Source organism: Marmota monax, unplaced genomic scaffold (genome assembly GCF_021218885.2).
Source record: "Marmota monax isolate L192 unplaced genomic scaffold, Marmota_monax_Labrador192_F-V1.1 WCK01_AAM20220418_F8-fsc00089, whole genome shotgun sequence".
In the NCBI taxonomy this organism is placed as follows: Eukaryota; Metazoa; Chordata; class Mammalia; order Rodentia; family Sciuridae; genus Marmota; species Marmota monax.
This window is the reverse complement of record NW_026694744.1, coordinates 5,023,963-5,047,098: the sequence shown is the minus strand read 5'-3', so window position 1 is coordinate 5,047,098 and position 23,136 is coordinate 5,023,963. Positions and strand designations below refer to the sequence as shown.

The 23,136-nt window shown below is 37.8% G+C and overlaps 1 protein-coding gene across 1 annotated transcript in view; it reads left to right on the top strand.

Moving 5' to 3' along the window:
* Prps2 (phosphoribosyl pyrophosphate synthetase 2) overlaps positions 1-21,241 on the top strand; it is a 30,586-nt gene extending 9,345 nt beyond the window's left edge. The window contains exons 3-7 of the mRNA XM_046424311.2: positions 4,573-4,671; positions 5,326-5,450; positions 14,913-15,086; positions 15,930-16,089; positions 18,617-21,241. Of these exons, the coding sequence (XP_046280267.1) occupies positions 4,573-4,671; positions 5,326-5,450; positions 14,913-15,086; positions 15,930-16,089; positions 18,617-18,709 (651 nt within the window). The 3' untranslated portion in view covers positions 18,710-21,241. The remainder of the gene's footprint in view (positions 1-4,572; positions 4,672-5,325; positions 5,451-14,912; positions 15,087-15,929; positions 16,090-18,616) is intronic.
* Positions 21,242-23,136: the final 1,895 nt, after the last annotated feature.

Below are 23,136 nucleotides of genomic sequence, written 5' to 3'. Positions count from 1 at the left end.
ACCTTATTTTTATTCATAGTGAAGTCTTTGCAATAGAGAAACTAGCCATCCATTCTCTGCCCCTTTAAGTGCAGGAAGTGGTAGCTCCAATTGCCTGTACTGCTCCCAGCCACTATGCTAACAAGAAGAGCCCTACAGCTTTCCAATAACCAATGGACCTGTTTTGTGGAGCAGCTGCATTATCTGACCAGCTTTTTACCAGTTTTCCTGTTGTTGGATATTTAGATGTGTTTTCCACTTGGGGCCATTTGAATACATTTCTTTCTCAACTTAACTGCTAGTAGAAGAGATGAGACTTGGATCATCCAGCCAGGACACTATGGAGATTGAAAGGGGGCACTATGACTAAGTACGCCAGAAAAGAAGTGCCCACCCACACTGCCCTAAGCAAGACTGATATATAGCCATTCTCTGTATAGATCTTTATCCTCTGAACTGAACTTGCAGGTGGCCAAGACACATAAATTGTTCTGGCTTCGTTATTTCTGACACATCTATATAGTACATGCGACTCATCTTATAGGAAGGAGACAATTTCATTCTTTCTTCAGACTTGTTGAAAGGAGAATTCTTGATTTGATCTATCACTTGAGGTATTTTTGAAGTTTCTGACAGTTTTTCTGTTTACTTCTTCCCTTGGATTGAGCAGCTTGGTTTTTGTACAGAGATACTGCTTAGAGGAGGGCAACAGGAATTTAGTTAGCACTTTGGAGAAATAGCCAGAGCCTGTTAGTGTATACTTTACTTCTTGGCCAAGTGCTTACATTTACCAGTGTGGACAAACAGAAAGGAGACCAGGTATCATTTGGAGTGAGGGTACACTTCTGCCTTTTTGCTTCACTTAGGTAGGTGGAAGGCCATGTGGTATTTCTATGAATGTCATAGAAAGCCAAGGGCTACACTTGATCTTGGACGTAGACAGAAAATTGTCCTCCTTGGCAACAGATAAAGCTCTGGGCAGACCTCCCAGGCTTTCTGTTTCCCTTTTCCCTTCCTTTGGGACTCTATTACCTATGACATCTGATTTCACACTGAAATTCTGTGTAATTGCTTTACTTAGAAATACCTGCAAAGAAGCTCAGAAAAATCTAGACCCTTTAATCATCTTCAAAGCTTGTTTATTTTTCTTTTTATTATACACTTCTTTTTAAGAAAGTCCTGCAAAAATGTAAGGTTTTATTTTGCCTTTTATTTGTATGTACAAGAACCCAGGGGCAGGTTCTGACAATGAAGGAGTGGTTTTATGATACATTGCAATGTAATATTTACAAGGAAAAGTGATTATATAATATTAATTGTACAAGATGTGGTGCAAACTGGTCTGAGATTTGGGTTGTTCCTTGGGAATGAAGTGGACTCAGGTTTATTTACTCAGTTTGTCCTTTGTAAAAGGTATTTAAACTATGCATCTTTAGTTTCCTCATCTGTAGATTGAGGATAGTATTAGCTAGTATTGATAAAGCACCTAGTATACAATATAGGAGTGAGCAGACTTCCTCTGAAAAGAAACTAGTGTCAAATATTTTAGGCTTCATAGACCATTGGGTCTCTGTTATAACAGCTCAACTTTTGCCATGTTAGTGTGAATGCAGCCATAGCCAATATGTAAACAAGTGGACATATCTCTTTATGCACAATGAGATATGAATTTTATATAATCTTCAAACGTCTCAAAATATTGTTCTTTTTTTTCATAACCATTTATAAATGAAAAAAATCCTTAGCTCTCAGGCTGTATAAAAACAGGCTATAGGTGGGATTAGCCTATGAGCATAGTTTGCTGTCTCCTGCCGTAGTAGACATTCCATAATTGCTAGTTCCCTTCACTAGTGAAAACCATAGGTTGTGGGTGAGACAGGGAATAATTACTTTCTGAAGGAGGTGAAGGACTTTCAGCTTGGAATTTTTTTTTTCTGTTTTCAAAATCACTTTTAAAGTCTTGTTTTTATTTCAATTATAAAATATTGGGGGCTGGGGATGTGGCTCAAGCGGTAGCGCGTTCGCCTGGCATGCATGCGGCCCAGGTTTGATCCTCAGCACCACATACAAACAAAGATGTTGTGTCTGCTGAAAGCTAAAAAATAAATATTAAAAAATCTCTCTCTCTCTCTCTCTCTAAAAAAAAATTAAAAATAAAATAAAATATTGTTTTTTTATTTTTAACTGATATAAATCTCTACAATCTTGTAATTTCCTTAAAACTTTTGTCAGATTTCCCTCAAAGCAGGGTTGCATTTGATGCTACAATTTAAAATCCTGAGAATACTTGACTGACTTGAAAAATGTTTCACCTGTATACATTTTACATTAGAGGGACTAACATTTTAATTTTTGGCTACTGTGCCTTTACTCTACTTTGTTTAAATGCTATACTAATTTTTTCTCTGTATAGGCTATAAAGTTAGTTAACTTGTTAATCACTCTTTCTGCATGATTTGGTTGGGTATCAAACCAAACTACAAAACACAGTACAAAACCAGATTTGTAAACAAGGGCTGAAGAAGGAAATCAGAACATCTGAGTTTAGAAGTTACCCCTATGGTTTGGATTCCAGAAGTAAGAAATGCTTGATGCCACTGAGGGCAGAGAAGATCCTTTTTGCTGGTGTCTTAGTCTATTTGTGCTGCCATAATAAAACACCAGAGACTGGTAAATTCTATTTATTTATTTAGGTACCAGGGATTGAACTCAGGAACACTTAACCACTTAGCCACATCCCCAGCCCCCCTCCTTTTTTGAGACAGGCCTCACTAAGTAGCTTTCAGGTCTTGCTAAGTTACTGAGGCTGGCTTTGAACTTGCAATCCTGTTACTCAGCCTCCTGGGCCACTGGGTTTACATGCGTGCACTACCACACCTGGCAGACTAGGTAATTTATAAAGAACAGAAATTTATTTTCTCACAGTTCGAGGACCTAGAAGTCCAAGGCACTGCTGTTTGGTTTCTGGTGAGGATCCTATCCTCCAAAGGGAGGAATTCTTTGTCTTTATAGGGTGGAAGACAGAAGGGCAAGCTCCCATGATGCAACTGGAAACTTCTTTTATCAGGGCATTAATCACATTAAAAAGGGTAGAATGGAGCCCTCATGGCCTCATGGTCTCTAAAAGGACCTGCTGCTTAATGTTATCATGTTAGCAATACCTGAATTTCAGAGGGACACTTTCAGTCCAGAGCAGCTGCTTATAAATGGAAGAAGAGTCCCAAATTGATAGCATTATGAATCAGATTCTATTACAAAGAAGTCACAGTGACCAATTTGTTCTTTTTATTATCCTGGCAAGGTGGAACATAGCATAGAAGAGTTAAACAATGAAAATATGAATTGTGATATAGTTAGTAGGAAAGATTGAAAAGCTTTTAATAAAGAAAAATTTCTCCATTTTCTCCACAGTTTTTTTTTAAAAATCTACTGTTAACATTTTAGGATGTTTCAGTCTTTTCTTTACATTTTAAGTTTATACACAAACATATATATGTATACATGTATATATATAAAAATAAAACAAAATATTATACATATTTCCTTTGAAGAATCAGAATAGTGTTAGATAAAATAAAAATATTTGGTTAACCTTTTGATATAATTCTTTCCTCTGTGTGTTTTTACATGAATATACTGTGTATGTGTGTGTGTTTAACAGGATTATTTATTTGTTATTATTTTGAATGAAATCTTTTTTAAACCTCTGTTTTCTTTTTTATAGCTAGTATTATACAGGAATACCATTGTTCACAGCAAATTGCTGAACTCTTCTTCAATCATATCTGTATAGTTTCTTGAGTTTTTTTTTAATGTGGACAGTTTTATTGTCCATAATTTATAATGTGGAAACTAAAGCTATAAAGAAGTTTTTTGAAAAAGACATAATGTCAGTGTGTCTATTTCTCTAAATATTAAATTATCAATCACCGTAAAGTGTTCTTTCTTTCCCCTGGTTTTTGTTTAATTTGTAACAGCAGTAGTTTACAGCTGTCAGTACATGAATGCCTCTTTAATAACTGGGCTTCTTTCAGTCCCTGGCTGTGTGAAGCTCTTTTGCTTCAGCCATCTCACGCATACCATTGTATCCTTCTAGAATTCTATTCTCCCTGCCTTTGTCACCTTGTCTTAAAAGCACTTTCCTAAATGGGTCCTCTAACGCCTACCCTGTTTAAACTTTGTGTCCTTTCTGCGGTCATCTCTCATTCTGTGCCTTTTATTTTAGGTCTAGTCACTTCTTACAATTTGAATAATACAAATTGTGACATTATACATATAGTATATAGATCTATCTGTTTGCTTCTTTGACATTTGTTTTCTATACCCAGTGTTAAGCATGTTGTTTCACAATGATTCATGTAAATATTGAATAGTCAGTGAACAAAATGGTATGGATAGATCTTTTGTTGTCACAACTTGTGTAATTTTCCTTATTATGCTTTGTTGATTTTTCTCCATTTTTTTCCTGCTATCGAATCCATGTCTTTTTTTTTTTTTTTGGCAGTGCTGGGACTTTAACCCAGGGCCTTACACAGGCTAGGCAAGCACTCTACCACTGAGCTACATCCCCAGTCCTATGTCTTTCTTTTTTAGAGTCGTGCTCCAATTTCTGCAAAACTTGTGGCTAACATGCTCTCAGTTGCTGGGGCTGATCATATCATCACCATGGATCTGCATGCCTCTCAGATACAGGTATCAAAATTTTCTTTCTTCCAAGGGTTTTGTCTTAATATTCTGTTAAGTTAAATAATTTTAGGAGGTAGCATTATTCATGTTTGAATTTGTATATGGCTACTCTCTGGATTTTTTTCCCTTTGTGAACCTAGAAATGTAATTTGATATTGATATCTCCTGTCTCTAGCACCACCTTGGCTCTAGTTATGTTTTGAGGAGTGGAGATGGTGTCTTGGAGTATGTACTACATAATTCCACCTCACCTTTGAGAAATGATTAGAATGGCAGAATCATAATGTGCATTTTAATCTCTACATTACTTAGTTTCTTCATCCTGAAAACAGACCACATTATACCATGCCCACTTTACAATATATAATGAATATAAAGTATTTGGATTGTAATAGGTGCTAAAACAAAACAAACCTCCCCACCCCCACCACTGCCCTACAAAAAGGGTAGGCCATCCTAAGTGATTTATCACGTCTTGAAGTTGGATTGGATTGAAACATGCCCTGTAACATATCTCTATTGATTTGATTCTGTTAACAAAAGTGAATCTATTATAATGATTTCTTTGGAATTAAAAATTCAAATGTTATTCAATAAAGACAATTAGTTGTTTAAAAAATAAATAAAACCCTGCAAGGTGACACTCATTTTTCCCCTTAGGGATTCTTTGATATTCCTGTGGATAACTTATATGCAGAGCCTGCAGTTCTGCAGTGGATTCGGGAGAATATCACGGAGTGGAAGAACTGTATCATTGTTTCACCGGATGCAGGGGGAGCCAAGAGGTAACTCACAGGCAGAGCCATGCAGATTTCTCATTTTTGCGAATTGCTTTTTCCTTTCCGTATTTCTCTATGTCCCCCTGCCCCTGCACCTTGCTGGGGATCAGAACATATGCTAGGCAAGTACTTTATCACTGAGCTACACCCCAGTCCCAGGAATCATGCTTTAAATTATTTATCACTTTATTTTGCAAATGAGAATAAGAACACCACAGACTTCACTTTCAGAGCAGAAATTTATCCTCTTTGACAACATTTCATCATGAAAATTTTTAAAAAGGCACATATGATATGTATATATTTATTTGTTTTCAGCAAAAAATGGATGTATTTTATTTTTTGAAGTTATTAAAAAAGGCACATACGGTATGTATATATTTATTTGTTTTCAGCAAAAAATGGATGTATTTTGTTTTTTGAAGTTATTTTCTGATTATAAAAATAATGCTCTTAATTGAGAAATAAGGCTTTTAATGAACATCACCATTGATGGAGCTACCTTGGAAATGGTAGCCTGTGTTGAAAAAAATTTTTAAGAAGACCAAGAAACCTGAGGCCCAGAAATAAAGAAGATGCTGACACTGCATTTCTGGTGCTGGAAGGGGAAGAGGCAGGCTGGCGGCCTGGGTGTGAAAGCTCATATTTGGGCCTCCATAAAGAAAGGAGCTAGAAGCCAGAACTCTAGCTATCAATCTGGGCCTTTTAATGGGAGCAGAAAATAGTCCCCCATTAGGAATCAAACCATAAGCCTATGCCACAGGCAGATGTACAGTGGAATACCCACTCTCCCTGAGGTGCAGGAATCCCTATACTAAAAAAGTTAACCCTGAAAATGGGCCTCAAGCTACAGAGCTACTGCAGAGGAAGACTCCCAGTTGCTCAATGAGCACTCCCGACTGAATGTGAACGTGACCAGATGGATGCTTGATGATCCAAAGTCAGCAATCCAAGAACACATGATTCTCCCAGACCCAGTGTATGCAGACAATAGGGCGGCAGGCAGCCAGTAATGTGGGGTGATAAAACAATTACAATGCAATCAAGTGAGCAAGTTTCGAAGAAAAGTAAGGAGAAAGAAGAGATAAAATCCAATGTGGTACTTAAAACTCCCAGTAGAGAAAGCGATGCTGAGTAACAAATCTGGAGGGGTTTTAAAGGAGACTCAAGGAGGTAGTGAGCCATGAGGACACAGGGTGCTAAGAATCAAGGCCGAGAACAATAAGTGAATGCTGATCTGATATAGTGTTGAGGCTGGGGAGTAGCCTTGTAGAACTTTGCAGCAGCTATTTAAGAAGAAAAAGACAGTGGAATGTGGGAAGAAAAATAGAAGTGGAATGGAGTTGTATTGCCCATTTAGGGGCCACCATAAGGTTAGGAGGTAGGAGACACTTCTACCCACCAGCCCAGTGCAAAAGCAAGGAGGCAAATAGGTATGTGTGACTAGTGCCGAGTGGGCATCAGGTCACAGGAGGACTTTAAAATGCAGGGGCTGGGGATATAGGATGCTTGCCTAGCATGCCCTTTCAAGCCCCAAAACCAAAAAAAAAAAAAAAAGCAAAACAAAAGACTGGCCCTCATTTGGCACCCTCATCCACCTGCAGCCCATCTGGGGACCTAGAATCACACTTAAAAGCTTAGGAATGGCCCAGGAAGTGGTCACAACACCCATGTGAGGAAATGTAGGACCTGATTCTCAGAAGAGCCCCATTCGTTCTGCTCTCAGCTGTCTGTCCAACGGCTGCCTAAGTTCCCAGCTCTGAAGAGGAGGAAGAAATGGGCCATACAGCTGGAGATGGGCCTCTGACAGCTGCAGGAAGTGGCTGTGGAGAGGAAGGAGACACAAATATATAAATGATAGCACAGAGAATTAGTTTGCAAAGCCCTCAGAGGGACAGCAATGGTGTGGAAAGCAGCACCGTGTTATGTGGTTTGTTAGAGTACATGATGGGCACACATATGCCTTCATCCATCTCATCAGAGTTAAATAAAAATGTGAGCAACTTTTCAGAGTCACTTCTATTGAAAATGCTTGCAGTTTTCATGGAAACTTACTTAAGTCACATGATGGAATCTGCGTTCAAATATTGCTGATCTACTGGTTTGGGGTGAGGAAGTAGGCCAAGGGGTCCAGGTGCATAAGTTGTCCTTGGTTTATAATAACAGCTCTATTAAATTGTAATTCAAATACCTACAGTGATTCCATATACAGTTGAGTGCTGTTAATATAGTCACAGATTTGTGCAAACATCGCCACTGTCTAATTCTGGAACATTTTCCTTGCACCAAAAGTAAACCTTATATCCATTAGCAGATGCTCCTCCCCTGAGCCCCTGGCTACCACTAATACACTTTCTGTCTCTATGGAACTATGTCTTCAGTTTTTGTATCAATTGATCATAAAATATATGACCTTTGTGTTTGGTATATTTCTTTTTTTAACCCGAAAATGTAACTTTGATGGCTACTAAGCCCAAATAGATTCCAAAGATTTATATTGCCTTTTTCTTTCCTGTCTCATCCCTATTTTTATACATATGGTAAAAAAAAAATACAATTGCTGTGAGTAAAACTTGAAATAGTACAAAAGGTGACACCTCTCTTCTTTAAGCACCACTATTCTTTCCAATGCCAGAATGATGTTATTCAAACATATATTCCCCCTATTTCTTATATACAAATGTTAATGTGCTATATATACTTCGTCACTGTGCTTTAAAAAAAAAATACTTGCTATAGTTTAGCGATAGTTCCAGAGTTGTATAAAAGGTCTGCTTGACTGCTTTTTCTTTTACAGTTGTGTAATGTTCCCTTATGTGCATACATTATAATTCCTGTGGCCAGTCCCCTGTTACCCACTTGTAGGTGCTGTAATTTGGACACTCCTTAAGCATTACTCTTTCTTTGCCATTTAGTGCATGGGTACAGGTGGGATACATTCCTGAAAGTGGAATTGCCAAATCAGAGAGTACCAGCCTTTGTAGTCTTGATGGACAGTGCCAAAATGTGGTCATTCAAAACAGATTCAGAGGCATTCCATCAAGTACAGATGCCAGTAACTTTTTACAAGCCTTGCTCACACAGTGGATTATCAGACAGTTTTACTTGACAAATCTGGTGAGCAGGGTTTGCTGTCTCCTGGTGACGGAAAATGCTCTTTGTGGCATGGCAGATTCCTGAGTGATCTCTTCAGACCTTTTGCCTGTGGCTTTATGGCTGGAGACCTTGCCTATGGATTGTTAAGAGTTCTGCATGGATATGAGATCACAGCTTTGTTTCTTTTTTGTGTTGCAAATATTTCCCCAGGGGCTGGGATGTGGCTCAAGCGGTAGCGCGCTCACCTGGCATGCGTGCGGCCCGGGTTCGATCCTCAGCGCCACATACAAACAAAGATGTTGTGTCCGCCAAGTACTAAAAAAATAAATATTAAAAAAAAAATTCTCTCTCTCTCTACCTCTATCTCTCTCACTCTCTCTTTAAAAAAAAAAAAAAAAAAAAAAAATATTTCCCCAAGTTTTTCCATTTCTTTCCTCTTTTTAATTTTTATTCTCTGTGAGACATTTAAAACCTTCCTATTCACTCATATTTATCTTTTCTTCATATTATGGCTTCTGGGTTTATAAAGCATTTGCCCTTCTCTTAAAAAATTTTTCTTCTATGATTTTGTATGTTTGGGGGGCTCCCTTTTTTTATTTTTGGCACTAGGTATTTAACCCGAGGGCACTTTACCACGGAGCCACACCCCCAGCCCTTTTAATTTTTATTTTAAGACAGAGTCTTGCCAAGCTGATTAGAGTCTAGCCAAATTGCTAAGGCTGATCTTGAACTTGCAATCTTCCTGTCTCAGCCTCTTGAGTGGCTGGCATTATAGGCATGTGCCACCATACCCAGGTCCTTTTTCTTTTTTAATGTTGCAATTTTTTATCTGAAATTTATTTTGGAAAAATAGAACTCAACTCTTTCACACCCCCCATTCCCTAGAAAATAAAAGAATGAAATTAGAACTCAACTCTTTCACACCCCCCATTCCTACCAACTGTATAGTTGTTCCAAAACTATTTATTACATAACCCATCTTTTCCTATTGTTTTGAAATGTAATGTTTTTTATATACTAAGCCCTCTCTGTCTGTTTGCTAACTCCTAAATACAGAATAGACTAACCAGAGGAAATGGCCAGGTTTGAGATTCCATTTTGTTCAGATCCCTTCAAATAGCCCCACTCATCCACCCCACTCTCTGTCCCAGGAGAAGCCAGCATAGGAATTTTTGCTACCTCCTCTCCCTTTTCCCCAAAGTGACAGCTATATATCATTGTGTCTTCCTCATGTTCTAGAATGAACTGTTCTCCTACTGACAGTCCCCCCAGAACAACCTTTCAGGTAACAAGTAATCCATGCAGTAGTCACTATCTCTGATTTCTTTGCATAATGCAAAAAGCATATTTCCCTAGAGAAAATATATCTATATGTCCAACTGGAGCTTGTTGCTTTGGAAAAAGCTTTGAGGCCCAACTCTTTCTAGGTAAAGCTTAGTATTTCCACAGGAGGTCACTCTTGAGGAGTCTTTGAAGCTTGATTGGGTTGAAGAAACAGACCCACCCCTATTGACATAGTAAATATCAACCTGAAAGTGACAAGGGAAGTGAGAAAAACTAAATTCATATTTGATTTTTTTCTGATTATGTAATCTTTGAACATTTTCTATAAAAAATTTTTGAAAAATTAGAAGAAAACTTTGACTACCTCCCATTTCTATCAATGATAATATGTTGAACAATTTGGTGTTATCATGTATCTGTCCCTCCTTGGTCTGTCCCCTGACATCGGTACACACACACACACACACACGAAAGAATGTAAAAATTGCCAAATAACAAACCAAAATCTAAGAGTATGATATTTTTGTTCTAGTTCTACCCACCTAAGATTTCAACATGACATGTTGTCTTAACCTCATTTTAGGAATATGTATTGTGTATCCATCATATACCCAAGAAAGAAAAGTTATCTGTAGCTTTTTCAAGAAATAGTGTTATAGTAACCCAGAGGGCTTTTTGCAGGGATGTTTTCATTTTATCTTCTATCTTTGACATCACTACTGGGTACCTGATATTGCTGGAGCTCTTCACCTAGATCTAGATGTCCCATGTCCCCCACTACCAAGAACCCCATAGTTCAACTTCTGTCTGAGACAGGCCTCCGTGCCTTCCAATGGTATAGTTGTTCCAAAACTATTTATTACATAACCCAGCCTGTATACAAGCTGATGAGGACAGGAGTCTCCTGGCAGACAGGGGAAAGCAAGTTGTGCCTGGTCTTTGCAGACTTAGAACTTCAGCCACAAGTGGCAGTGTTTCCCAAGCTGCTCTGTGGACCAGGACTGTTCCTATTCCTTACCAAATAAACAGATAAATAAAAAATTAATGCAATGTACATTTTGTGTAAGGTATTCAAGTATCCTTTCTTGAGGAAGCTTCTTTCATGTTTTAAGAAACAAGCTTTCCTTAATTTGAGTTTAAATGACTCGTCTCTCGTAAAATTGGCATGTAGATTGGTAGTATATATTTGAAGGTGATTATGGGATGAAGTTTGTCTTTCAGTGAAATCCTTAGGTAAAGAAACTATTGAAACTTTAGAAACTAAAGGTGCCTACTAGGGCTACTGTGATTTTGGTTCCTGCTTGAAAAAAAAATTTAAGGGGAGCAGAAACATGGACTTCATCTTAGTAATGCTTCCTTTTGCTTCTAAAGATATTTGAGAAATCCAAAATTAGTGTCTTATCATGACAAACAGTCTGTTTTACTGGAAAGTTTGTTCCCTTTTCTGTTACATGATTATTAACATTTGGATTTATGACCACAATCTTATGCACTTTAAAGCTGTTGCCTAGTATAGCTTTTGTTTCTTCTCCACAAATTGGACATTATCATTGCAGTTTTAGGCAATCAACATTTATTAAGAGCTGTTCACATATCAATCAATATATTTGCTTACTTTTATTCCCTACCACATCTCAGTGTATAATTTTTCTTTTTCTTAAGTTGCAATCTTTAAGTCATATGTTAGAAATTAATTCTCAAGGTATATAATTCGACCAAAAATATCTTTAGGTTGTCCTTGTTCTAGAAAGACAATTTTGTTGGGTATAGAATCCTAGTTTGATTTTCTTGGTAGAATTTGAGAATTTGGATGCCAGTTTGATTGTTATTCCTTTTTAGGTGACTGATCTTTATCCTTTGCCTTTTTGATTTCTTGATCTTCCATAGTTTCATATGACTGTTTGGGGATTCGTTGGTTGAGTTTGTTGGATCAGAGAACTAGTGTCTTCCAGTAGTTCTGGGAAATTTTCAGTCATTGTCTCTTTAAATATTTTCACTTCTTTGTTCTTTTTTCTCTTTCTAGAACTCCATTTATTCATGTCACCTTGTTACTCTGCTGTTCATGTCTCTTAGCATCTTTTTCGTGTTTTTTATCTTTTCTCTCTTCTACTGCATTCTGGACAATGACTTCATCTCCATCTTCCAATTCACACATTCTCATTTTGAATATTTTCCATCTATTTTATGTTGTATTTTTAATTTCAATAAAATTTAAATATAATATTTCCCAAAATTCTCTTCTATTCGTTCTTTTCTTGATGGGATGTTATTTTTCATCCTTTTGTTCTTATCCAAGATTCTGTTTTATTTCTTTAAAACAAAACAATCGACTTATATTCCTTTTCATCTAATTCCAGTATCTCATTCTTTGTTTTTATAATTAGATGACACTTGTTTCTGGTGGCCCTCAATTTTGCTGACTTGGGTGTTTTGGGCTGTGTTCTATAATCCCTCAATTTCCTTAGAATTTTATTATTGTAATCCTTCTGAGAGGGTGTGCATGTGTTGTTGCCAGCTCCCTTGGAGAACTACCCCCAATATTCACTTTTAATTAAATTCTCCACTTGAGGGTTTTCATCAGACACATAATAGGAATTTGGACAAGCAACCCTCACGAGAGCTAGAATGTGCTTTTGAACTCTCTAGTAAGAGCTAACCTTCTCTACTCAGCATCGAGTTTGAGATAGGTAAGCATCCTTCCTGTTTCCAGGTGGGCAGCAGGTTTATTTTTTATTGTTTGTTACTATGAAAGAAGAGCCTGTGATGTCCCTATGTAATAGAAGGGTTTCTTGTTAGACCTTTAGTCTTCGCTGAGCCCTAGGCTTATTCTCTCATCATCTGCCAGGTCCCTGCCAGCAAAATGGAAGCTTAAGATTGTTAGGGTTTCTCAGAAGCCCTCAGAAGAAGCACTTTGCTGCTTGCCAGCTTCTTAGAATCACCTACTTCTACATTTTTTGCCTCTGCTGATGTCTGCCTCTGAGTTGATGATGTATTTGTAAAGATAGTTTCCTTGGCTTACAGTGTCATCTAGCATTGTTTCCACTTGGAAGGGTAATCAGGCTACCTAGTCTGACAGAATGCCACAATGCAACTCCAAAATGTCATCTGGAAGTAGAGATGTGTCTGTATGGAATAAAGAAGGCCTTCCCTGAGGTCTCATTTTCATATATGTCCCTTGCTTACAATGGCAAATATCCTTGCTTTATAATGTGGAAAGAAAGCCTGAAGGTTTGAAAGAGGTTGCTGCATTCTCTGTTCACATTTAGAAAAGGTACCTTGAAACTGTTAAAATACTGACCAAATAAGTTATATACAGTTACATATGTTCTGGCAATTCTACTCCCGGGTTTATGCCCAAAAGACTCAGAGAAAGGAATTCAGTGTCCACAGCAACACTGTTCACCATAGCCAAATGGTAGAAATAACCCAGGTGTCCATCAGAAGATGAGTGGAGAAGCAAAATGGTTGTATCCTTTCAATGGAATCTTACTCAGCCATAAAATCAGTACTGATATATGTTGTAACATGAATGAACCCTATAATGTTAAGAAAAACACCAGACAGAAAAGTACACATATAGTATATTCTATTTATATAAAAAGCCCAGACTAGGTAAATCTATAGAGACAGAAAGTAGGTTCTTAACAGAGAATTGCCCACTCTGCCCATGGAGCACACATGGAGGTCCATTACCTGTTGCAGTCTGAAGATGATATGATGACTAGGACCAGTTCTTAAAAAATAATGTCTGGAGGTGTATACTCCATGCACTGCATCCTAAATTGGGGTGAGTGGGCTATGAATTGATCCCATGAATATTTTTCAGCTGAGTTGCCTAATGACTGTTATGTTAAAAACTGGAATAGGAAATTGAAGTGTTATGTTATATCCATGGCATTGTTTTGAAATATGTTTCATCATTTAAGTCTAATCTTCATGGGCAAATACAAAAATGCACTGTGTTCACCAACTATCCAGGCCTATGCCCTTCTCCTTCTCTTGCCAGCTCAGCTTCTCCTGAGCCAGTGACTTTCAAGCATTTTTTTTTTTTACTTGTCCTTGTTTTTTTTTTTTTTTTTTTTTTTTTTTAAATTTTTTATTGTTGGCTGTTCAAAACATTACATAGTTCTTGATATATCATATTTCACACTTTGATTCAAGTGGGTTATGAGCTCCCATTTTTAGCCCATATACAGATTGCAGAATCACATCAGTTACACATCCATTGATTTACATATTGCCATACTAGTGTCTGTTGTGTTCTGCTGCCTTTCCTATCCTCTACTATCCACCCTCCCCTCCCCTCCCCTCCCCTCTTCTCTCTCTGCCCCCTCTACTGGCATTCATTTGTCCCCCTTGTATTATTTTTCCCTTTCCCCTCACTTCCTCTTGTATGTACTTTTGTATAACTCTGAGGGTCTCCTTCCATTTCCATGCAATTTCCCTTCTCTCTCCCTTTCCCTCCCACCTCTCATCCCTGTTTAATGTTAATCTTCTTCTCATGCTCTTAATGTACAGAGGGACTGGACTCATAGTTTACAAATCTTCTTAGGCCTTAAGTGAACAAAACTCATTCTCATAAGCCTACATATTACATGGATGTATTAACCAGTACTTTTGTCCCTGCTGTCTGCTCCACAAATGGAGCAAATGGTAGTTCCTATATAACCTGTTTTAAATTGTGCCTATGATTTAAAAAATGTACCCCCCCCCAGTACTAAAATTGAATATCAGTTTCTTATCCAGTAGTTTATCCAGTGGTCAGGGTGCCCTGACCTTCATTACCAGCTGTCACAAAGGCAGAGGTTTGTTTCTCATCAGCATATTTCTCCCTGTGGATTGCTTATTGTATACCTCAGAGTATGCTGGCTTAACCTGAGTCATTTCATTTTCTTGACTGTAGTTTCTTGCCATGTTACTAAAATACAATTTCAAAGAAAAGATTGTCTTTTTTTCTTTTTTGTGTGCTGGGGATGGAACCCAGGGCATCACACCTCCTAGGCAAGTGCTCTATCATTAAGCTACATCCACTGAAGAACAAATTTCTAAATGGACTGTATTATCATGTTCCTTTGCATCTTTGCACAGGGTCACATCAATTGCAGACAGGTTGAATGTGGAATTTGCTTTGATTCACAAAGAGAGGAAGAAAGCAAATGAAGTGGACCGGATGGTTCTGGTGGGGGATGTGAAGGACCGCGTGGCCATCCTCGTGGATGACATGGCTGACACATGTGGTACCATCTGCCATGCTGCTGATAAGTACGTGGGAGCAGTTTGGAAAGCATGAGGACATCTCCTTAAAAAAAGAAAAAAAAAACATCAGTTTTTAAATATTGAGCTGTTTTCCCTAACTATTGATGATGCTTTGTGGTGGAATTTTAGACCAAAGGACATTCTAGGCCCATTTGGTTTTATAGTTGTTGTTCAGTTTGTTTATTTGTTTGGTACTGGAGATTGAACACAGTGATACTCTGTGCTGAGCTACAATCCCAGCCCTTTTTATTTTGTATTTTGAGATAGAGTCTCACTAATCACTGAGGCTGCTTACAGTCCTCCTGCCTCAGCCTCTAGAGTTGCTGAGAGTACAGGCATACACTACTATGACTGGCAAGGTCCATTTGTTTTTATTCTTTTTATGGTACAAAAGAAACCATGGACCTTTTCATTTTCCAGGTTGAGCTTTAGGTGTATTTTTAAAAGGGTCAGAGAAGGTACTTCCCTGGAAACTGAGCACAGAAGAAAAGAGTTTTGTGGCTTCTTCAGTGCCTTGTTTCCTTCACTTTGCCTTTGATCCAGCTCCCTTGACAGCTTGGGTCTCCAGAGGCTGCAAACTTGCATGGTCCAGTGCAGAGACCTTGCCAGCCACTCATGGCTGTCGAGCACTTGGAGTGTGGCCACTCTGACTTGAGATGCACTGAGATAGCTCACTAAGTGTTTTGCTAACACATACCTTTAAAGATCCTAGTTTTGGCTAGTAAATGTGAGTGAAGTTTGTCACATCTTTTCCTTTATGTGACAAACATTTTGCTTTTAACACTGATACTAAGGCAGAATATCTCAAGACTATTTGTATATACTTGACTTTTATCTTTCATTTTACAGACTGCTCTCAGCTGGGGCCACTAAAGTTTATGCTATTCTTACTCATGGGATCTTCTCTGGGCCAGCTATATCCAGAATCAATAATGCTTCCTTTGAGGCTGTTGTTGTCACAAACACAATTCCACAAGAGGACAAGATGAAACACTGCTCCAAGATTCAGGTACTATCCCACAGGCAGAACCAAGCAATGAGGCACCTGCTTTAGATTCCTAAAAATTACACCCAATCTTCTCTGTGTGACTGCTTGCTAGTGCAGGTGCTCACTGAGATTGCAGCTTCTCAGCACAGCAGGGTTTCAGTCACCTTAGATCTCTGAGAAAGGCCAGGGTCAACAGAGATCAGTTCCACTATTTAAAAATAGCAAATAAATAAAATCACGATAGAAAAACAGGCTGTGCTGAAGTTATGTACCAAATAGTTCCACCCCTAGGTATATCCCCCAAATTTGGGAACATGTTCAAATAAAAACTCACATATGAATAATCATAGGAGCACTATTCACAATAGCCAAAAGGTGGAAACACCCAAATGTCCGTCAGTAGATACAGAGAAAGCCAAAGTGTGGCCTAGTGCTATAATGGAATATTATTTAGATCTAGAAGGAAGGAAATTCTGACATATCTTATGTCATGGATGAATCTCGAAAACATGTCAACTGAAATAAGCCTGTTACCAAAGCAGGAATATTGTATGTTTCTGCTTATATAAAGTACCTACAATAGGAATATGGTTAGAGACAGAAAGTGGAATGGTGGTTGCCAGAAAGTGGAGGAGGGTAGCTGGGGAGTTAGCATTTAATGAGTACACAGGGGTATTTTTCTGTTATTTGTTTGTTTATTTCTTTGTTTTTGTTTGGTTGGCTTTTGGTACCAGGGATTGAACACAGGGTGCTTAGCCACTGAGCTACATCCCTGCCCTTTATATATATATATATATATATATTTTTTTTTTTTTTTTTTTTTTTTTTTGAGGCAAGATCTCACTAAGTTGCTGAGGGCCCCATTATGTTGCTGAGGCTGACTTTGAACTTGAAATCTTCCTGCCTCTGTTTCCCAAGCCACTAGAATTACAGTTGTGGGCCACTACACCCAGCCCACAGTTTTTATTTGGGATGATGAAAAGGTTTTAAAAATAGATAATGGGAATATTTTTTCACATCATTGGAAATATAACTCTGTTATATACTTAAAGGTTTAAGTGGCAACTTTAGTTATATAAATATTTTAGTATAATCAAAAAGCAAGGGAGGCAGTGGAAAGCAGCAGACTGTACTAAGGATCTTTGGCACTTTGATCTTTTGTATCCCTCCTAACTACTTAGTGGCACACAGGCCACTGAAAGCTCTTGGCTGTCACTGACACCAAGTAGCCTGGAATCAATCTAAAGGTTTTGAGTCATCATTTTGCCTCTGTGTTTCTGTGAAACTTGGCAAGTCCTTTAATTCCTCAGAGCCTGGGTTCCCTTCAGTAGAATGTGTAGGTGGGTCAGATTGATCTACCTCATGATTTTTAACCCATTAGAGAGAAAAAGCGTTCATTTGAAACAAGGAGGTAAGTTTGAAAATGGTCAAAATACTGGTTGCTTTTATATATATGTATTTGCGGGGAGGGTGGTGGAATTGGGGATTGAACTCAGGGGCACACAACCACTCCACCACATCCCCCGCCCTATTTTATATTTTATTTAGAGACAAGGTCTCACTGAGTTGCTTAGCACCTTGCTGTTGCTGAGCCTGGCTTTGAACTCACAACCCTCCTGTCTCAGCCTCCAGAGCCTCTGGGATTACGGGCATTTGCCCCCGCACCCAGTTGGTTACTTATATTTTAATGTGTCATTAGTGGAATAACTTAGGAGTTGGCAAACTGTGGCCGTAGGCCAAATCATTGTTTTATAATGAAGTTTTATTGATCACAGCCACATCCATTCATTCGTACATCACCTATGGCTGCTTTCATACTACAATGGTGGTAGCCTATCTGGACTGTACATCCAAAAATGTTAACTCTGGTCCATTACATAAAACGTAATTTGCTGACCCCAGGATTAGATGATTACATTTAATTGTGCTCTGAAATGGCACACAGAGAGAAAGAAAAAGCTTCTACCACCTTTACTGAAACAGAGAAAAAAGACTCCCATTGATGATTGTGTAAAATGAATTTTAAAACAACTCCATATCATGTACAACCACAAGAATGAGATCGTAATTAGAATAAGTTATACTCCATGTATACATGTCAATATACACTCTACTATCGTGTATTTTTTTTTTTTTTTTTGGTGGTGCTGGGGATTGAACCTAGGGCCTTGTGCATGCGAGGCAAGCACACTACCAACTGAGCTATATCCCCAGTCCTTACTATCATGTATATCTAAAAACAACAAATATTTTTTAAAAGAATGTAAAACAACAACAACAAATTCCTAAGATAAGGATGTCTCTGATTAACAGCAGTCCTGGAGATCCTTTAGATGTCTGCACTGAAAATCTTCCTTCCAGGTTTGGTTCAGCAGGTTGTAATGTGAAGATAGATCCCACAGCTATCTGCCTTCCCAAAAGAAATGGATGTGGGAGCTTTTAACAGTAACACATGATGTATACTGAAGAAATCATTTCTAGACTTTTTGGATTTTAATTTTTTAAAGAATTATAACTCCTCCCCTTCTGTTTTCTCTTTGGCGTTCAGGTGATTGACATTTCAATGATCCTGGCCGAGGCAATCCGAAGGACACACAATGGGGAATCCGTGTCTTATTTGTTCAGCCATGTGCCACTGTAAATGCAAAGTGAGAAGTGTCGAGCAGGCCTCCTGAGACTTCTCACTTGATTTATTTGCTTTTTTAGTGTTAGGACTAAGCAATGGTAGGCTAATCACTGGCAAAAGCATCAGATTTGTGTATACTCTGAGATTCATTGCTTCCCCTTCTGAAGCCCAAGACTATTTCTTTCTGGTTTATTGGGGGAAAGGTGGTGGTTATTTGGTATTTAAGTGAACCATCTTAAATGAATAATGTTTTTATCATCTTGACTTCTTCTGATAGGTGATGTTTTCTTTTGTTCTTTTAGTATTTTGAGGCGACAACTTTCAAGTATAAAATTCCATTGTGGAAATTCATCTTTTATGTATTTTGAGGTTGCCAAAGGTGACTTCACATTAAAGCCTTCTGTGTAAATATATAACAATAATGCCTATGGACATTTGGGTAAAACCCTGTATAGCCCTTTACTTTGGAGTGAATCTTAGAAAATTTATAATACCAAGAATTTTGAATTTTTTTTTCCTTCTTTAAAAATGGTGTTCTGGGTTTTAAATAGACCACCTTAACTGTTACCCTTTTGGACCAAATTTTATTTAGCTAAAGATGGCCACTGACACGTTGATTTTTGGTAGACCTTAGACATTTCAAAGGCAATATAGTTCTGTATCATTTTTTATTACCACTTTTAAGTGATATTATAACTATCACTTGAAATACCATGTCCCAAAACTCCAAAATTATGTTCTACAATTGTTCTAATTTATAAACCATTTTGAGTTGTGGTTGCTGAGCTCAGGGTCATGTTTATACTCTCCTCTGTCCACCCCAGATAGATAATTCTTTAGGATGTACCTTGTGTCCCTATCCCTGTCATTATGTTTCTTTACACCATATTTTTATCCATAGCTTTCACTTTGTATTTTTTCCAGTAATTTTGCTTGAGGATTTCTACTAAAATCGATGACTCTCTTAAATTCCCTCAAATTTACTAAGCTGATCATTATTTTCTTTTGACACACATAAATGTGAATTTTTTATGAGTACCACCAAATGTTTATTTAAACATGAGCTTTGAGTAAATGTTCTTTTGCCCATGGAAGTAGTAGGTCTCTGGCAAACAAGTATCTTAACTAAAGCTGGTACACCAAAAAAAAATGTGTGCAGGAGAGGCCTATGGAAAGTAAAAATCAGTTGCTTCATTAGGATAATGTTCAAAAAGTGGCTCAAAAATTATTGTGAAGATTGTGAAGGGAAAATTCACGGAGGAATGCCTTCTCTATAAATGGCCCTTGATAACATCCTCTTAAGTGAAGTGCCTTGCTATCTCTGTGGCAGAAGCCAAGTGTTGACTCTCTGAATTTATTATATGCATGTCGGTAGACAACCAACTGAATTCATCATCCCCCAAAGAACAGGATTCTCCTGCATAAAAAGCCTAGTAATGAGAAAAACAATCCCCTCTGCTGAATCTTTTGTCCACTGTTTTATTGGAACTGGAGATTAAAACCTCCTCTGCTGAGTCTTAAAACTTATAGAAAATAAATGGTCTGATAGAAATTCTTCAGGTAGAAAAATCAAACCTAAGTCATTAACAAACTTGAACAGCAGTCTTTAGAATTTCAAAATTCAAGACAGCAGAAGTTGTAGTTAGAAAATATCATTTAAATTGTTACTGAAACTAGCATTTTGTTGTACCTTAAAATGGTTTCTGAGAAAGAGTGATGGAACCTGATAAAAAGTCAGCTCTGCAGAGCAGATTGACTCTGTCTAGAAAGAGTTGACTGGAGATGGGTAAAGAACCTATATGGATGCTTTGGAATTTTCCTTTTTGATAAATGTCTAACATCTGTATTCCATGGGATTTCTATGCTTGTGTGAAATGAAAACAATTGTAAATGCTTATGTAGACAGCTTAACATACAAGTATGCAAGTTCAGGTGTGTTGACTAAAGACAGTTGATTTAAAGGTGACCATTTTATCTAAGATACTGAAAGTTTAAGAATTTATAGAACTAGTTTTCTAATAATGATTTCCAGGTATAAAAAATGGTTACTATCATTATTTAGCCCCACTTTTGCATTTCAAAATACTCCTGAATACATTTATGAACTAATTAAATTGGACTTGACCTTACACCGTGGAAATACAGGTTTTAACTATTCAGTGGTTTCCAGTTGACAGAAGTGATGAAGAGTGCTTTGTGAACAGCCTAATCCCAGAACATTCTCATTCCTTGCTGTTCATGGTGTGAAAACTTAAATGAAACCACCAAAATGCATCAGTCCTGTCTAACTCTCCTGATTGGGAGTAAACTTTGCATATATCTAGCCAAAAAGGGGAGCCACCAAAATATGAATATACCAAAGTTGTTTAGCCTCCAATTTAAATTATACTAGTCAACTTATAGATGTTCACATGATAACTGTTCTTTATTAGATATGATGCCAACTAGATTCATGAATGTATCATTTGCAGTGCTTGCATTGGTTAGAATCTAGGATTTTAAGATCCTACAGTGTACTAAAACATTTCAATAAAATCCTGCTGACTACTTTGTTTCATAGTTTGCATCATTTTGGTAGAGTTTTGGGTTAATGCAGTACTGAAGGTGTTTGCTACTTTACAAGTATAGCCCAATTTACAGAAACAAAAGCCTGAAGTTACTTGAAATCAGCTCTTCTCCATTTTGAATGGTTTTCTTTGTGAAGGACTTCCTAGTAATCTCTTAACCTAAGGCATAACAGCTATGCCACATAAGGCATCTAAGTTGGTAATTATAGATATTCCCCTTAAAGATTGCACAGTGTGTTTAGGCGTTGAAGTAATGATGTTCAATACCCATCTATTGGAGCATAACAAAGATAGGCCACATAAAAGTTATTCATATGTTTTGATGTCAGAAGCAACTGAGAACTGTTTCTGTCCCAGAGAATACACACCTGTTCAGTGTTGCTAAGTTCCTCCAGTGAAACTCAGCTTCAAAGTATGGATAACACTGCAAATAGCAACCTGATGTCTTAAAGTCACAGTGAAATATGAAGAATAACAACCAGTCTGAACAAAAGTTGATCACAGTGTGATACAGAACATATAGAATGTACTAGAGAGAAGGAAGGAAATGAAGGAGAGATCAAAGCCAAAAACAAATGCTTTACAATTCTACCTGCTAATTCAGTTACATCTGAAGGTGTTTCACTTCCTACCCAATCCACCGGCTGAACTACAGCCAGGCAAGCTAAGTGGGGAAGGGAAAGATGGATACTAAAGAGTTTCAGAGCATTGAATCAGGCTGGGGAGATCAGGAAGGGCTTTGTGAAGGAAGCAGCCTTATAGATGGTACTTCATAGCAGAATTTTCCAGAACCTAATGGCCAAGTTCCAGCATGGACTGAAGCAGGACAGCACAGGTTGTTCAGTATGTGATGTGTTTGAGTGAAGATAACCAATGAAGATGGGAACTAGGACCTAAAACATACTACCATATCCTTCATCTGAATTGCATGTCAAAGTCAACAGAGCACCTACTTTTCACTACAGTCATCTATATTACTGATCTATGGTTCTGTCCCCCAGGAACACATCCCTCTACCTTTTTCTTGCCCTTGCTTTCCAAGACCACATTCAGGATGCTTTACTTTATTGCAGTCTTGGAGCTCCATTTTCTCTTCTAGAAGAACATAATGTTCATGAACACAAACTCTACCACTTGCCAGATTTAAAACAACAATTTGGGCTGGTTACTTAACCTCATACAGTACCTCAGTTTCCCTGTATGCGAAATAAATGGGGATAATAATATTACCTCCCTCATGGGGGTGTTGAGGATTAAATGAGATGTTATCTGTAAAGTGCTATATGAACCCATCTATTTATACATTAACTTAAACTTTTAGATGGGCACCTTTAATCTCCCCTTGAAAAGAATGTAAAGAACAAAGAAACCAAATTTCTTGCATTTTTTAGGTGTCAAACCTAGAAGGCAACAATTCTGTCACCTGCCATTTTAGATGGGGTATGTGGTCTTGGCACATGACTGCCTTAGTCAGTGTTAGCATTTAGGTGATAACAAATAATTGCATTTTGGAAATATTTGCAGTGGGCTTAGAGATGACAGAAGTGAATGTCCCCAGATCACAGATGGTGATCCATTGAGGCCATTCAATGACCCAATTCTATTCTAGCTCTCTTTCACCATCCCATCAGAAATACAACTAAAAGTGATGCCCAATATAAACCAGAAGAGCAGTTTTCACTCTTCCAACAGCTGGGTTCTGTGGCCAAAAGACAAGCCAACTGAACTTACTTTACATTTTAAGAGGATGATAAAAAGAGAAGGAGGAGACAAAAAAGAATGCAGTGGGAAGCACCCTAAATTGGGAATGTGGCAATCTGGAGTCTGATATGCTACTAGCATGCTGTATGACCTTGGGTAAAATGTCCACATCTC